This window comes from Oenanthe melanoleuca, chromosome 8 (genome assembly GCF_029582105.1).
Source record: "Oenanthe melanoleuca isolate GR-GAL-2019-014 chromosome 8, OMel1.0, whole genome shotgun sequence".
Taxonomy (NCBI): Eukaryota; Metazoa; Chordata; class Aves; order Passeriformes; family Muscicapidae; genus Oenanthe; species Oenanthe melanoleuca.
The window spans coordinates 174,079-189,282 of NC_079342.1; the positions used below are offsets into that span (position 1 = coordinate 174,079).

General features: G+C 50.7%; 2 protein-coding genes across 4 annotated transcripts; one reads left to right on the top strand and one right to left on the bottom strand.

The window, feature by feature from the left end:
* Window positions 1-1,475: 1,475 nt before the first annotated feature.
* TYW3 (tRNA-yW synthesizing protein 3 homolog) lies at window positions 1,476-6,441 on the bottom strand. Its single transcript, XM_056497206.1, has 6 exons — window positions 6,247-6,441; window positions 5,634-5,714; window positions 4,842-4,940; window positions 3,467-3,538; window positions 3,073-3,206; window positions 1,476-2,885 (listed from the first exon to the last, which is right to left on the bottom strand). The coding sequence occupies exons 1-6, from the start codon at window positions 6,403-6,405 to the stop codon at window positions 2,681-2,683; spliced, it is 750 nt and encodes a 249-aa protein (XP_056353181.1). The 5' UTR covers window positions 6,406-6,441; the 3' UTR covers window positions 1,476-2,680.
* CRYZ (crystallin zeta) lies at window positions 5,683-13,741 on the top strand. Of its 3 annotated transcripts, none has more exons than XM_056497203.1 (9): window positions 5,683-5,792; window positions 7,418-7,542; window positions 7,881-8,033; window positions 8,733-8,896; window positions 9,518-9,569; window positions 10,766-10,915; window positions 11,307-11,408; window positions 12,523-12,618; window positions 12,867-13,741. In XM_056497203.1, the coding sequence occupies exons 1-9, from the start codon at window positions 5,771-5,773 to the stop codon at window positions 13,026-13,028; spliced, it is 1,026 nt and encodes a 341-aa protein (XP_056353178.1). In that variant the 5' UTR covers window positions 5,683-5,770; the 3' UTR covers window positions 13,029-13,741. The 3 variants fall into 3 exon arrangements, with proteins under 3 accessions (XP_056353178.1, XP_056353179.1, XP_056353180.1); XM_056497204.1 differs by lacking the exon at window positions 5,683-5,792 and adding an exon at window positions 6,636-6,739; XM_056497205.1 differs by lacking the exon at window positions 5,683-5,792 and adding an exon at window positions 6,640-6,739 and having other exon boundaries at window positions 7,415-7,542.
* Window positions 13,742-15,204: the final 1,463 nt, after the last annotated feature.

A 15,204-nucleotide genomic window follows, 5' to 3' on the forward strand; every position in this document is an offset into this window, starting at 1 on the left:
AGCCGGGAAGGGACAGAGCCGGGAAGGGACAGAGCCGGGATGGGACAGAGCCGGGATCGGACAGAGGCGGGATCGGACAGAGGCGGGAGGTTCGGGCTGGGACAGAGCCGGGAAGGGACAGAGCCGGGAAGGGACAGAGGCGGGAAGTTCGGACAGAGCCGGGCGGTTTGGGATGGGATAGAGCCGGGATGGGACAGAGCTGGGCAGTTTGGGCTGTGACAATCCGGCAGTTCGGGAGGACAGTCGGGCAGCTCGGGATGGGACAGTTGGGCAGTTTGGGCTGTGACAGTCGGGCAGTTCAGGATGGGACAGTCAGGCAGTTTGGGATGGGACAGAGCGGGTATCCTCTGCCAGCCGGGCCAACAACTGGGCTCTGAGCTGTCTGAACTACTCAGCAAAAATCACAATTACAACTATAAAACCTGATTTTGAGAAAAAATATTTATTTTCTCAGGGTCCTGCAGAAAATGAAAACAAGCTTTTCCCCTCCAGTATAAAATTGACCAAAACAGCATTATCTGTTCAGGTACCATAAATAAACTGCATCCAGAAAGCAGAATAAGATCTTTAATATAATTTCTATATGGAATTTGGGTGTTATTCTCTGATTTAGGAAAAAAAAAAAAAAAAAAGACCTGAGAATTCTCTGAGCTTGATCCCAAGCAGCTGTTTGCTGTCACACCACTGCCAGCACAGCACGTCTGACAGCAATTCTTACCAGCTTCATTTTCTCCTGGTGTGAAGAAATGAATTGAGCAGCTCAGGAAATTTATGCATTTATAAAATTTTTAAAATATACAAATTAATTTTCGAAGGTTTTCTCACAAAACACCCAGCATATTCCACTGGGGTAGTTTCAACTATGAAGCGAAACATTTCCCATAATATCCCACTACGTAAAAACAAACTGACAAGATATTGCAAAGTAACTGTAGTTTCGGTAACCAAAAGTACTGAAGAGCTGCTAAGCCTCCAGTGCATGATACGTTTAATATGATAAATTCATAAAACTTCGGGCTGATTAAACTGAGCCCCGGTTAAATTCAAGAGAAGCTGTGGCAGGAGCCCTGGGAGCTGCCCTGGTCCAGAGAGGTTTAACCCCAGGTGAAAACACAGATTTCAGTGCCCTCTGCAGCTGTTACTGCCATGTAAACCATCCTAAGCACCCGAATTTCAGAGGGAGAAGCTGCTTCAAGAGAACACTGTGCTCCCGAGATCTGTGACTGGCACGTAGAGAATGATGCCAGGGACTTTGTGCAGGGTGTGCTGGGAGCACAGCTGGCTCAGAAGCTGTGGCACAAGCAGCTGGGAATGCTGCAGGGCTGATCTGAGTGGTTTCCTGGGGTGCACGTCAAACACTGTGGGGTGAGAAATGACAATCAGCCCTGGGAGTGAACCAACCCAGCTGCCTCCCCTGAAACAACTGAGTGCACAGGGAGCAAAACTGGCATTTTAAAACTTTTAACACAGTGAGAGCAAGCATAAAAACACCTTTTAGATTAATTAAGTGGCTAGGCACACTGACAAACGGTAAAGATTTGGGAGTTTTAGGAGTCTGGTTGTTTACCAGTGAATTTCCCTCCAGCCATAACCCCCAGAATTCCCTTTTCAGGGGTGCTGCCTCCACTGCCATGCCTGGGGATGCTCTTCCTGTGCCTGTGCTCTGCACATTTACAGCCCATCAGAAGCTCGAAATCAAACACAGCTTGACAAAATTAGCCTCAGAAGGAGCTGGTGGAACTTGGGTGAGCATGGGGCAAGGTGTGATCCCTGCTGTAGGGGCAGTGGTGCATGGAGGAAGGCATTGCTGGCCCCAGAACGGGGTCAGGGTGCCAAAACCATCTCAGCACCACCAATGCAACCTTGGATGGGGTGTAAAAAATGAGAAAAACCTTGCAAAAACTGTTCTACATACTGAAGTAACATGTTGCCCTGATGCTTTATTTTTCTTGATGTAGGGCCTTGTTCAGTGTCAGTACGAGGCCCCCAGCAGTCTCCAGCAATTAGAGATGGGGATAAAGTAACCAGATGCCAACAGTTAGGGTAATGCTTTTGTGGTAAGATGCCACAAAGTCTCCCTGAACTTTTACTCATTCTTCAGGGGAAGGTGGGATCACACCACACATCAGTTTCTGACAAACTGTATTTCTTTCTCAGCATGTAAATACTGCAGTGCTGTTACAGTGTCTGTGGGCACTGCTTGTGGTCGCTGCTGCTGTGCCAGTCCCTCCAGCCACGTCCAACAGTCTCCTCTGGAAGGTTTCTGAGCCATTTCCACCTCAGGTACTGGCTGTCTCACCAGTGGATGCTCTTCAGTCCTCGGTGCTTGTCCCCAGCCCCTCTCCAGCTCCTGAGGGAGAGACCTGCAGAGCAGCTGGCTCTGAAAACCCAGAAGCTGGAAGTGAAATGCTGCCACAGAGAATGGTGAAAGACTGCAGCAAACCAGCTGTTTCTGGGGTAACTGATGGAGTACCACTTTGTTAACTCAACAGTCACTTAAAAACTCCCAAAACATTCTGCAGCTTTGTTCTCTGTGTCCTGTAGCTACACCTGCTGTTCTCTTCATTACCTTTTTTCTGGTCAGTGTACAAGAGCATTACTACTTGGAGCACAGGAGTGTTTAAATCTCTTTAAAAGAGCATTGCAATCATTTTTCAGCTCACCATTTGCTCTCAAATATCTATATCATGATTTCAGCAAGCAGAGCAAGGCTGCTTTCAGTGTCCTCCTGGGGCTCCAGCTGTGTGCTGGGATCAGCCTGCCCCTGAGCAGCCTGTCTCTTTCTCCTGTGCAGGTACACTGAGTGGCTCTTCTGTGGCACCTCGGGGAACAAGGTGTCTGCAGGGACAGCAGCCTCCAGAGCCAGCTCCAGGCCCTTGTGGAACCTAGGCAGAAACAATCCTGTAGTCACTGTTTCTATAGACTTGCTCAGGATCTGCAAATTACTCTGAGAAAGGAATGCTTTTAGAATGTAATCAAAACATGCAAGGGGAGAAAAGTGGCTACTAATGCCTTACTTAATACTGAATAAAAATTAGATGTCACGAACAGAACTGGTGTTTTTTTACAAACCTGTCAATCCTCCTCATGTTTTCTTCCATTTTCTGATTGGCCACATGTACCAGAAATTCAATATATTCTTCAGAGACCATCAGTCTCCCTTTGTGGCTCAGTGGAACTTCCAAGCAGTGAGTGCTGCGCACAGCCTGTAAACACACACATGATTTACCTGGGATAAAGTTTCTTAGTTTATGAAGGTTATTTAAATAATGTAGTAATGTAGTAAAAAACCTGCTTATCTGTGCAATTATTTATGTTACTGTCACCCAAAGCAGTGAGCTATTTCTTTGCTACAGCATGCCCTGTGACAGCTCTCCAGCCCCACTCATGTCCTGGCTTGTACAAAAATCAAGGTTAATGTAACAATATGACTTCATTCCATCCCTTACAGAAGCAGAGTCCTTACCATTGTAATTTTTCCTCCTTTGCCAACTGTAATACCAGAGTTCCTGAACCCAGAGTCAATAGCCACCGAATGCTGCAGAAAAAAGAAATGTTTAAACATCTCTTGCACACTTTCACAGCAAAATATATTTATGGGTGAATTGAAATGCAATGTACAGTCTTGGTTTTGCCAAAAACTTATTCCAATTATCTACCCAGACTTGAGCCCCTCAGCTGTCCTGCCCCAGGGACAAAGCAAGCACACACAGCTGCTGCAGTCACAGCAGTCACAGGCAGCATTCAGTGCACTGACACCAGAGCCAAGGACCTGGCTGGCACAGAGCACCACCAAGCATTGTTCTGAGTACAGTAACAGCCTCACCAAGCATTGTTCTGAGTACAGTAACACCCTCACCAAGCATTGCTCTGAGTACAGTAACACCCTCACCAAGCATTGTTCTGAGTACATTAACAGCCTCACCAAGCATTGTTCTGAGTACAGTAACACCCTCACCAAGCATTGTTCTGAGTACAGTAACAGCCTCACCAAGCATTGTTCTGAGTACAACAACACCTCACCAAGCATTGTTCTGAGTACAGTAACACCCTCACCAAGCATTGTTCTGAGTACAGTAACACCCTTACCAAGGCTGAATTGCAGCTAAGGCATTGTTCTAAGTACAGTAACACCCTCACCAAGCATTGTTCTGAGTACAGTAACACCCTCACCAAGCATTGCTCTGAGTACAGTAACAGCCTCACCAAGCATTGTTCTGAGTACATTAACAGCCTCACCAAGCATTGTTCTGAGTACAGTAACACCCTCACCAAGCATTGCTCTGAGTACAGTAACACCCTCACCAAGCATTGTTCTGAGTACAGTAACACCCTCACCAAGCATTGTTCTGAGTACAACAACACCTCACCAAGCATTGTTCTGAGTACAGCAACAGCCTCACCAAGGCTGAATTGCAGCTAAGGCATTGTTCTGAGCACAACACCCCACCAAGCATTGTTCTGAGTACAGTAACAGCCTCAAGCTCCAAGGCATTGCTCTGAGTACAGTAACACCCTCACCAAGCATTGCTCTAAGTACAGTAACAGCCTCACCAGGCATTGTTCTGAGTACAGTAACACCCTCACCAGGCATTGTTCTGAGTACAGTAACAGCCTCAAGCTCCAAGGCTGAACTGCAGCTAAGGCATTGTTCTGATACAGTAACTCCAAGTTCAAAGCTGTGTGTTTTCATCCGCTCACTTTACAACCCTGACTATTAAACACACAGCACACCCCGGATTGTTTCTAAGTGCAACTGCCTATAAAGACCAATACTTTTACTTTCACAGGCAGGAATGTAACAGAACAACAATGTCCCATTGTAGTTGACGTGGCTTTACCAGCAGCTGAGCATCCTGCAGCTCCCGACACAGCACGTGAAGAACAAACGGCTCAAACTTGAACACAGCATCACCAGTGGCTTTCTCCAGTGCTGTCATCTGGGAAATACAGCATACATTGAAATAAAAATCACAGTATTCCCTAAGAGTTAGCAACACCCTACTGCACCCTCCTTAGCCTGAAATCTTCTGATAGAAATTCCAGCAAGCTTTGCTCTGCTGGAACAAATACTAATGAAAACAAATATTCTGGAGGAGACTTTTGTGCATGTGTGAGAATGTATACGTATGGTATTGAGTGAGAAAATACTGACCCTGGAACTGCTTCTTTTGTGGGACAAAGCAATATATGCAAAGAGTAGATTATTTTGAAAGCATGCTAAAAATGAAAACCCCTGCACTATAGATGTTTTTAATTTCAGAGGATTTAACAATACTAAATTAACAGTGAAGTGTAAGAGACTCCCTGCTACACCACTTTCAGATGTCTGTCTGCTAGCACAGCAAGCTGGGCTCAAGAGGTTTTTTAACTCAAGAGTTTTAAATATGACTTGAGACAGTAAGAAATTATATAACTTTCTCAAATACCAGCTGCATTTATAACTATGTAGAGAATCTGATATTGAGTTTAAAACGGGTCTTAAGAATTTATGAAGCAACACATCTAAGAAAAAGCTAATTTTGAGAGCAGAGCATCAATTCATCCCGGTAGGGGACATAAAAGCCCTTTGACACGATGTGTTCTCCATGACACATTTCTAATAAATACAAATGCTGACACGGTGCCCTTACCACATCGCCCTTGGCACACGGCTCATGTGTCACCAGCAGCCACGTGCAGTTCTTCTTCTGGATGCCCGAGCCGGCCGTGTCCTGGCGATGGACACAAACAGTTACAATGGCTCAGCGTGCAGAACCGGCCCTGGGGAATGAAGGGCGGCCCCTTGGAGGGTGAGCCCGCCCACACTGAGCTGGGCTCGGGCCGGGCTCTGAATAAAGGGCGGCCCCTTGGAGGGTGAGCCCATCCACACCGTGACCGAGCTGGGCTCGGGCCGGGCTCCCAATAAAGAGTGTCCCCTTGGAGAATGAGGTCACCCACACTGTGACCGAGCTGCGGTCCGGGCCGGGCTCTGAATAAAGAGTGTCCCCTTGGAGGATGAGCCCATCGCGACTGAGCCGGGCACTGGCAGCAGCGGGCTGGGCCCAGGAAACGAGGAACCGAGGAACCGGGCACGGACAGGGACGGGGACGCACCGGGAACGGGGGCAGCTCGGGGAGCTGAGAGCAGTGCCGGCAAAACCCGCGGGGCGGGCGAGACCCGCACCCCGGCACCCAGCCCCGGGATGACCCACCGGCCCCGGGATGACCCTCCGGCCCCCAGGCTGCCCCTCCCTGCCGGACCCACCGTCACGGTGACCCTGCCGTCGCAGGAGCTGGCGGTGCAGAAGCGCTCCCGCGCGTTCAGGAGCCGCGCCAGCCCCGCGGCCCGCGCGTCCAGCGCGCGCTTCCGGCTGGGGTCGGGCCGTGCCAGCCGCTGAGCCTTGCGCCGCGCGAACGCCGCCATGGCGGGGGGACGGCGGCCCGCGAGGGACAGACGCGGCGGTGCGAGGGGCGGGGCCGGGGGCGGTGCGAGGGGCGGGGACCGGGGGCGGTGCGAGGGGCGGGGACCGGGGGCGGTGCGAGGGCCCGGGGGCGGTGCGAGGGGCGGGGCCCGGGGGCGGTGCGAGGGGCGGGGCCCGGGGGCGGTGCGAGGGGCGGGGCCCGGGGGCGGTGCGAGGGGCGGGGCCCGGGGGCGGTGCGAGGGGCGGGGCCGGGGGCGGTACAGCCCCTCACGGCTCCTCCCGCCCGGGTCCCACCCGCCCTGTCCGCGCTCCGCCGCGGGGGCAGGCCGGCCGCAGGTGGGCGGGCGGCGCGGGGCTCCCCGGCGCTCCTCCGGGGGGACGGGACGGAACGGGAGGGCGGCGGCTCTGCGCTACCGCGCCGGGCTCCACCGCCACGGCGGCACGGCCGGGCCTCAGGCGGCGGCGGGGCGGGGCCGAAGGGGCGGGGCCTGACCGCAGGAGCACTTCCGGGGCACGGCCGGACCAAGGGGCGGATCAAGGGGCGGGGCTGGAGGAGTGGGTGTGTTTGTGGGCGGGGCTGGAGGAGTGGGTGTGTTTGTGGGCGGGGCCTGGGGCACAGGTGTGTTTGTGGGCGGGGCCTGGGGCACAGGTGTGTTTGTGGGCGCGGCCTGGGCACAGGTGTGTTTGTGGGCGGGGTCTGAGCAGGTGTGTTTGTGGGCGGGGTCTGGGACACAGGTGTGTTTGTGGGCGGGGTCTGGGACACAGGTGTGTTTGTGGGTAGGTCTGACAGCACAGGTGTGTTTGTGGGCGGGGCCTGGGGCACAGGTGTGTTTGTGGGCGGGGTCTGGGGCACAGGTGGGAGTGTGTCACAGGACCAAGCACAGCCCACACAGTGCCACGGGCTCAGTCTGCACTTTGTCCCCGCCGTGAGTGCTGTTCCAGGCCGTGCCCATCTCCTGGTGGCTCGGCTCCCGTGGCCTCAGCAGGCCCCAGGATCTCGTGTTTCTCCAGCAGATCCTCTGGTTGCCATGGCAGCCGCCAGGAGTGTGATGAGAGCGGTCCGAGTGTTCGAATTCGGTGGCCCTGAGGTGCTTAAGCTGCAGTCAGATGTGTTAGTTCCTGTTCCCAAAGAGAACCAGGTACATGTGAGCTCTGTGAAGGGAGACAGTGATAATGGAGCTGGCAGGTGCCTGCAGGGCAGAAGGAGGGGGGCAGCCCAGAACCCCACAGCTGGAGCAGGTGAGCTTTGAACAGTGTGTCCATTCTGCCTGGGGTACCATCCTACCAAATGTGGGCTCTTCACTCTGCAGTGGGCTGTGTATCCCACACCAAGGTTTTCCTGAAACCAGCTTCAGTGTGACACTGCCTTGTCACAGAGCCTGCTTGAGAATTCAGTAAAACTGCTACAGCTCTGTGCTGTGAATTCAAAGGCTAAATCATTTTAGTTGCTGCTTAAGAAGTGTTTCTTGTCTTTCAGGTCCTAATCAAAGTCCATGTGTGTGGGGTGAATCCTGTTGAGACCTACATTCGTTCTGGGACTTACGCCAGGAAACCAGCTCTGCCCTACACGCCTGGCTCGGACGTGGCTGGGGTGGTGGAGAGGGTTGGGGAGCAGGTGACTGCATTCAAGGTGTGTGCACTCTGGGCTGTCCTCCCTGCTGTTTGGGGGCTCCTCTTGGGCTGCTGGCTGTGCTGCTGCACCTGGTTTTGTTGCTCATAGTCATGTAATCTCTTCAGGGGGAAATCCCTGTGCACACTGTGGGATCCCCACAAACCAGTCTGCTGGTGGGACTGTGGGCATGCTGAGCCCTCCTGAGGTTCTGAGGTCTCAGAAGAGGCACTGCAGTCTGGCACTGCAGAAGGAGTTGAGATTGGGTGCTTCTTGCTGGGTGTAATAATTTCAGGCGCTGAAATTTCAGTAATTTTCAGAACTGAAAAGTTTTCTGTAAAGTATTTGAGAAATGGAAAGTGCTTACTTGTAAAGCTCCATAAACTGTGAAATTTGTTGGCAAAACTGTTCAAATACTGTATTACCCCTGTCTAATAATTTTACTTGGATTTCTCAGTGGGAAAGTCATGGGACAGGACAAGGCAAATATCCATTTACTAAAAGATATCTATGACAACAATTTAGTTTTAAAATTGCTACTCCCATTTAAGTCATTAGACATTTGGTCCTAAACAAACATTAAAATTTTAGGTAAAATTGGGCTGGAATTTCCTGGTTTGGAATTTATGTAACAGAGCCCTGTAAGTTTCTTCTCAATGTTTATTAAGGAAAAAGTAAGGAAAATGATTGATTTCTCTGTGTTCTCTCCCTCCACTCTAGAAAGGTGACAGAGTTTTCACCCTTGAAACACTTTCTGGAGGATATGCAGAGTATGCAGTTGCTGCAGCCAACAGAGTCTTTCCTTTGCCAGACAAACTGGACTTCAGGCAGGGGGCAGCCATTGGGGTGCCCTACTTCACTGCCTACAGAGCCCTGTTCCAGAAGTAAGGCACCAAATTCTGCTTGTGCACTTTGATATTTGATATTTGCAGTACCAAAGGTCATGTTTTCACTGTCCTGTGAAGTGGGGAGGTCGGTGAGTGGGAAGTGTTTAAAAACATTGCACTGATGGAATTGTCAGGTAATTGTGACCTAGAAACTTGTGACTTTGTTTTCCTCTGGAGTCTTTTTCCTTGAGAGAACCTATCTGGAACAGCTCCATGGAATAATATGTGTGACTTCCTTTCAGTACTCACTGCTGTTTTGGCTGGGGAAGAAAAGGGCAATAGTCCTAATTTCCTCAGTGAGCAGACAGGAGCTGTGGAGCAGAGCCACTGCTGTGCTGTGACAGGCCAAAGTCACAGGAGCTTTGACTGAGCTGAGGCTCAGTACCAGGCTCTCACTGGCTGCTGGCTGAATTGCTCCAAGTCATCAAGCACAGGGTTTATTCTGCCTCCTTGTTCTCCCAGAAAGGCTTATGATATTTAGCCCTAAATTGGGATACAATTGGCACATAAATGGGAGTGAATGCTGTGAGAACAGTGAGGTCTGGTGTCAGTATCTGCAGCCCCAGCTCAGCCAGTATCACTGCCATCAGTGCCAATATTCCCTGTGTTTTCACCCAGAGGCCGTGCCAGAGCAGGGGAGAGCGTGCTGGTCCATGGTGCCAGTGGGGGGGTGAGTATGCAGGGGAGGGCTGCTGGGGGGCTCAGCTCTGTGCTTGGATCTGCTCTTCTGGGGAGCTCTGCTCTCTGTGCCTGCATCTGCTCTTCTGGGGAGCTCTGCTCTCTGTGCTGCATCTGCTCTTCTGGGCTGTGACTGCTCTGTGCTTGGATCTGCTCTTCTGGGCTGTTAGTATGGTCAGATTGGTACCCAGAGATCTGCAGATCAGGTTTTTGCCTCCTTTGTGTTCCTAGAACAAGGCCTGTTATTCCCAATAGCTGTGACACTGAGTGCTGGTGTGGGTTCCCAGGCAGAGGGGCCCACACTGGGCAGGTGTTTGCTGCAGGTGCTTAGTCTGGGAGTTTTATCTCTGATAGCAAAAGCTCTGATTTTCTCAGAGCTCAGTTGTTCCCAGTCCTCTGAGGATGAGTCAGGGTGACTGTGCTTTTCTGGGATGTGTTTACCCATGAGCCAGCAGCTGGCTGCACCAGGAAAGGTACTGGAATATATAAACCTCTGACTGAATACTACAGGAAATTGCACTTCTAGTTTTCTCTGGGTTTTCATAACAAACTTATTTTAGATCTCCCACACTCTGCACTTACTCAGTTTCTGGTGGTGCACCAAACAGCTGCTGTGAACAGCCAAGTTTCCTCAATTATTTGTTAGACAGCAAAAAGATGAATTCCTATCTTATTCTGAGATACTATTTAGCATCATAACTATTTTTTAAAATTTTCATAAACTAAATGTAGCTTTTCTGTTCTTACTGGAGTGCAAATCTGGTAGAAGACATTGAGAATTTGCTTTCCAAAGAAATAGTGTTAATAAAATTTGTATCTGCAAATTTTCTTTGCAATGTATAATGCTGGTATTAACAGCAGGTGATTCTGTGAAGAGAAGAATTTCCTTAGACTTGTATCACAAATATATGGTCCAGCTTTGACAGATACTCAGCATTCTACATCAATGTATGTCAAATGCTGATAGCTATTAAAAAAACCTCAGAAATGTACCATACCTCTGTAAATATATTTTCTTTTTTAAAGAGTATTTGGCTGTCTTTAAGATCCAAATTATTGGCTAAAAAACACATTACCAGACTAGATTTTTAAATGGGGAAGTTCCAAGTCACTGGTAGAATATTTAAAATTTAAAATTCTGAGAAAGAGGTAAAATTATTTTCTCTCTTGTTTTCTTTCTTGCCTCAGGTGGGACTAGCAGCATGTCAGATTGCCAGAGCTTATGGTCTGAAGGTTTTGGGTACAGCAGGAACTGAGGAGGGCATGAATGTGATCCTGAGGAATGGTGCTCACCAGGCCTTCAATCACAGAGACCCCAATTACACAGAGAAAATTAAGGTAGGCTTGTGTCTGCACTCAGGAATGCAGGTTATGGTGTTCTTAACAAAATCTGAACAGCTGTTTGCAGAAGACTTCAAAGTAGATTTATGTAGGAGCAAGAGTGCACTGCCCTTTTCATTCCTACACAAGGGAAGTCTTAGGCTGGAAGTGGCATTTAGAGCTGCTTGCATTCAGCAGATTCAGTGTGGGATCACATCAGGAGTGAGCTCAGCAGAATGTGCTGAGTGTGCAGAATGGGCTGAGTGAAACAATCAGCTCACTAGCTGTCAGCTGCAGTGCAAGGCTGTGGTGAGCGTTTGAACTGTAAGCTGTAGAGTGGATGCTTTCTGTGGAGTTTCAAGCAGCTGGAGGTACCCAAGCACTGAAGTGCCATCCTGTGTCTGTCCAGGCATGCACAGGGCCAGGGGGAGTCGATATCATCATAGAAATGCTCTCCAATGTCAACCTGGATGCTGACCTGCAGCTGCTGTCCTGCTCAGGGAGGGTGATGGTGAGTGCTGGTGCTGGCCAGGGGGGTGACAGTGTCCCTGAGCAGGGAGGGTGACGGTGAGTGTGTCCCTGTGCAGGGAGGGTGACGGTGAGTGTGTCCCTGTGCAGGTGATGGGTGACGGTGAGTGTGTCCCTGAGCAGGGAGGGTGACGGTGAGTGTGTCCCTGTGCAGGGGGGGTGACGGTGAGTGTGTCCCTGAGCAGGGGGGTGACGGTGAGTGTGTCCCTGAGCAGGGGGGGTGATGGTGAGTGTGTCCCTGAGCAGGGAGGTGACGGTGAGTGTGTCCCTGAGCAGGGGGGTGACGGTGAGTGTGTCCCTGTGCAGGGGGGGTGATGGTGAGTGTGTCCCTGAGCAGGGGGGGTGACGGTGAGTGTGTCCCTGTGCAGGGGGGGTGACGGTGAGTGTGTCCCTGAGCAGGGGGGTGACGGTGAGTGTGTCCCTGAGCAGGGGGGGTGATGGTGAGTGTGTCCCTGAGCAGGGAGGTGACGGTGAGTGTGTCCCTGAGCAGGTGATGGGTGACGGTGAGTGTGTCCCTGAGCAGGGGGGTGACGGTGAGTGTGTCCCTGAGCAGGGGGGTGACGGTGAGTGTGTCCCTGAGCAGGTGATGGGTGACGGTGAGTGTGTCCCTGAGCAGGGGGGGTGACGGTGAGTGTGTCCCTGAGCAGGGAGGTGACGGTGAGTGTGTCCCTGAGCAGGGGGGGTGACGGTGAGTGTGTCCCTGAGCAGGGGGGGTGACGGTGAGTGTGTCCCTGAGCAGGGAGGTGACGGTGAGTGTGTCCCTGAGCAGGGGGGGTGACGGTGAGTGTGTCCCTGAGCAGGGGGGGTGACGGTGAGTGTGTCCCTGAGCAGGGGGGGTGACGGTGAGTGTGTCCCTGTGCAGGGGGGGTGACGGTGAGTGTGTCCCTGTGCAGGGGGGGTGACGGTGAGTGTGTCCCTGAGCAGGGAGGTGACGGTGAGTGTGTCCCTGAGCAGGTGATGGGTGATGGTGTCTGTGCTGGGCAGGGGGTGGCAGTGGTGTTTGTGTCCCTGAGCAGGTGGTGGGTGTCTGTCACTGGGGCTGTGCATTCAGCACCTCTCTGGACAGCTCTGACTGATGCTCTGGGCTCTCTGGGCAGGTTGTGGGCTGCAGAGGACGCATTGAGATAAACCCAAGAGACACCATGAGCAGGGAGTCCAGCATTATTGGAGTGAGTCTGTTCCTTGCAACTGAGGTGAGAAACATTTCTATTTTAAAGTAAGCTTTATTGGCTTGTTCCAGCACCCCTCCATTTACAGTAAAATTATTTGTAGGAAAGAAAGAATAATTTCACTCTTTAGTTCATTCTTTATGTTTTGATTCAATCTCAGAACATCCTAAAATATTTTCAGGTTTGGAATTTGCTTTAATTCTTGCATAAATTGTCAACACTATTCTAAAATGCAAAGGCCTTGTCCCAAGCACAGTGTTTGTTCCCTGCAGGAGGAGAGGCATGAATGTGCCACAGCAATCCTGGATGGTGTGGAAGCTGGCTGGCTGAAGCCTGTGGTGGGCTTGGAGTACCCCCTGGAGAAGGCAGCCCAGGCCCATGAGGACATCATCCACAGCAGTGGTGCCCGAGGGAAGATGGTGCTCCTTCTGTAAAGAGCAGCTTTCCCATTTGGTTTGTAGCTGTTGTAACTGCACCCTGGCTTACATGGTTCACTGTATGTTATAAACCTGCCTTTGATCATGTTTGACAGCCACTGAAAATGCTCACTTGGATTAATTAGTTAACATTTTCTTTGTGTAATGAGCAGAGCTGCATTTACTGTAAAATAATTTTGGTAGCTTTTTTGATTAATGTGATCAATTTTCTCTGCTGGTGTGCTTTGTGCTGCAGGGGGTGGTAGGGTTTGGTGTCATGGTCCATGTGAAGGCAGAGTGAGGCTACTGTAGGTAACACAGAATGAAGCTGCTTTTCTGCAGGTACACAGAATTAAATAGCTCCCTATGCATGTTAATTAGAACTGTAAATTCTTTTAGCCACAAAATTTGTACTCAGATTTGCCACATAATTTGTACTCAAATTTTGTCATATAATTTACTTGAAATAAAAGCTTTTACTGAGAAAATGGCTCTCTTTTCAGCTCAGAAGATGGGCAGAATCTGTCAGACAGGGTGTGTTTGGAGCAGAGGCAGTTCCAAGCTGAGGTGGCAGTGTCCTGGCTCATCCACAGGACTGTCACTCTGGAGCTGCTTCCTGGGATTTGCCTCTGGACCTGATGCTCATCACTGCAGCAGCTGGATGGAAATGGCTGCTTGTGAGGATCTCAGCTCTTCCTGTGACCTTTATTAAAGTCTCCTGGATCCCTGGCTGCCTGGCTTCTGTGGCCCAGAGTTCCTGTGAATGCCTGAGCTGAAGTGGGCAGGGCTCAGGCTCAGCTCCAGGGCTCGTGTGCAGGTGTCTGTGGGGCCACTGCCCTGCACTGGGGTCATCTCACTGTGTCCTGTTCTCAAAACCTGGGATCCATGGCACAGCAGATGCTGTTGCCAGGGAAGATGATGGAAGGTTTCTGGAGTTAATGATTCCAGTGCAGTGTTTCAGAAAGCTGCCTGGGGAGAGGAGCATGAGGCCAGCTCAGCTGTGGGAAGGCAGGGACCCTGCCCACCCAGGTGAGGGGGTCCCTCCTGGGGGAATGGAGCTGGTTTCCTTGTTTGCAGCACTTCCCACAGGAGTAGGGGCTGGTTTTGATGTGAATGTTTTAGTGATTGACCTGGGGTAAGGTGTGTGCTGGTTGTGTCTCAGCTGATTATCCAGGTGGAAGGTGCTGGCTGCTGCTGTTGGCTCAAGCAGAATGTGGCCTGAGCAGTGGTGCCGTGTTGGGAACCTGCTGTTCCTCTTGACAGGGCTGTTAGAGAAAGGAAAACATCTAATATCAAAGTACTAAACATCTCTTAATATCAAAGTTAAACATCTCCTAATATCAAAGTACTAAGCAGAGGTTAAAGGTAATGATAAATGATGGATATGATTGTGGAGATAATGTGCATATAAAACTATATACCTTTTCTCTATATTCAGTGTTCAACTATTAAATGGTTTTTAATTCAGTAACTGAGTAGGGGTCTAGGACATGAATGAGCTGATGGTTTGCAGGGGCTCCTGTCTTGCTCAGTGCTGCCACTGCTTCGTGGATGATGTTTAGAGGAGAGATGCAGAGCAAGTCTCTGCTCTGGCCTCACCGTTGCTGTCCCGAGGACTGTGGTGGAGTTTGTCACCATTCCCTGTCACCAGAAGGTGTCAGAGCAGCTCTGTGGTACCACACTGTCGCTGCTCTCTCCTTGCTGGCAGAAAGGCACAGCAGGACTGGGACTGACTTGTTGGGAATATCACATAATGTTTATTCTTCTGTCAATTTCCAATGTGTTGGACAAATGGAAGGATTTTTTTAATTTTGGAAGAAGTAATAGAATAGAGCTAATGAAGTAGGAGTGAGGTGGGTCTGATTTGTGCAAGCCACCCATCTAGAGAACGTGTCATCCTGGAGAGTCCTCGGTTCTGCTCTCTTTTTGGGACATGCTGCTCCTTGGCAGTGCTGAAAAGGATGGAGGAAGAGAATGAGGATCACACACCGTTGAATTTGGCAGAGTTCTCTCTGTTGAGAGTCTTCCATCCATCCATCCATCCATCCATCCATCCATCCATCCATCCATCCATCCATCCATCCTTTCCCCCGTCCCTCCCTCCATCCTTCCCTCCCTCCGTCCCTCCTCCCTCCGTCCCTCCGTCCGTCCCTCCTCCCTCCGTCCCTCCTCCGTCTCCTGGCGACGCCCGGGA

What these genes read in the sequence shown, in the direction of transcription:
- CRYZ (XM_056497203.1), top strand. Translation starts at nt 5,771, where the DNA reads ATGAAGGGCGGCCCCTTGGAGG. An exon ending in ATTACACAGAGAAAATTAAG is followed by an intron (nt 10,916 to 11,306) that starts GTAGGCTTGTGT and finishes GTGTCTGTCCAG; the next exon opens with GCATGCACAGGGCCAGGGGG. An exon ending in GTCTGTTCCTTGCAACTGAG is followed by an intron (nt 12,619 to 12,866) that starts GTGAGAAACATT and finishes TGTTCCCTGCAG; the next exon opens with GAGGAGAGGCATGAATGTGC.
- TYW3 (XM_056497206.1), bottom strand. Translation starts at nt 6,405, where the DNA reads ATGGCGGCGTTCGCGCGGCGCAAGGCTCAGCGGCTGGCACGGCCCGAC. An exon ending in ACGGCAGGGTCACCGTGACG is followed by an intron (nt 5,715 to 6,246) that starts GTGGGTCCGGCA and finishes GTCCATCGCCAG; the next exon opens with GACACGGCCGGCTCGGGCAT. An exon ending in AACATGAGGAGGATTGACAG is followed by an intron (nt 2,886 to 3,072) that starts GTTTGTAAAAAA and finishes GTTTCTGCCTAG; the next exon opens with GTTCCACAAGGGCCTGGAGC.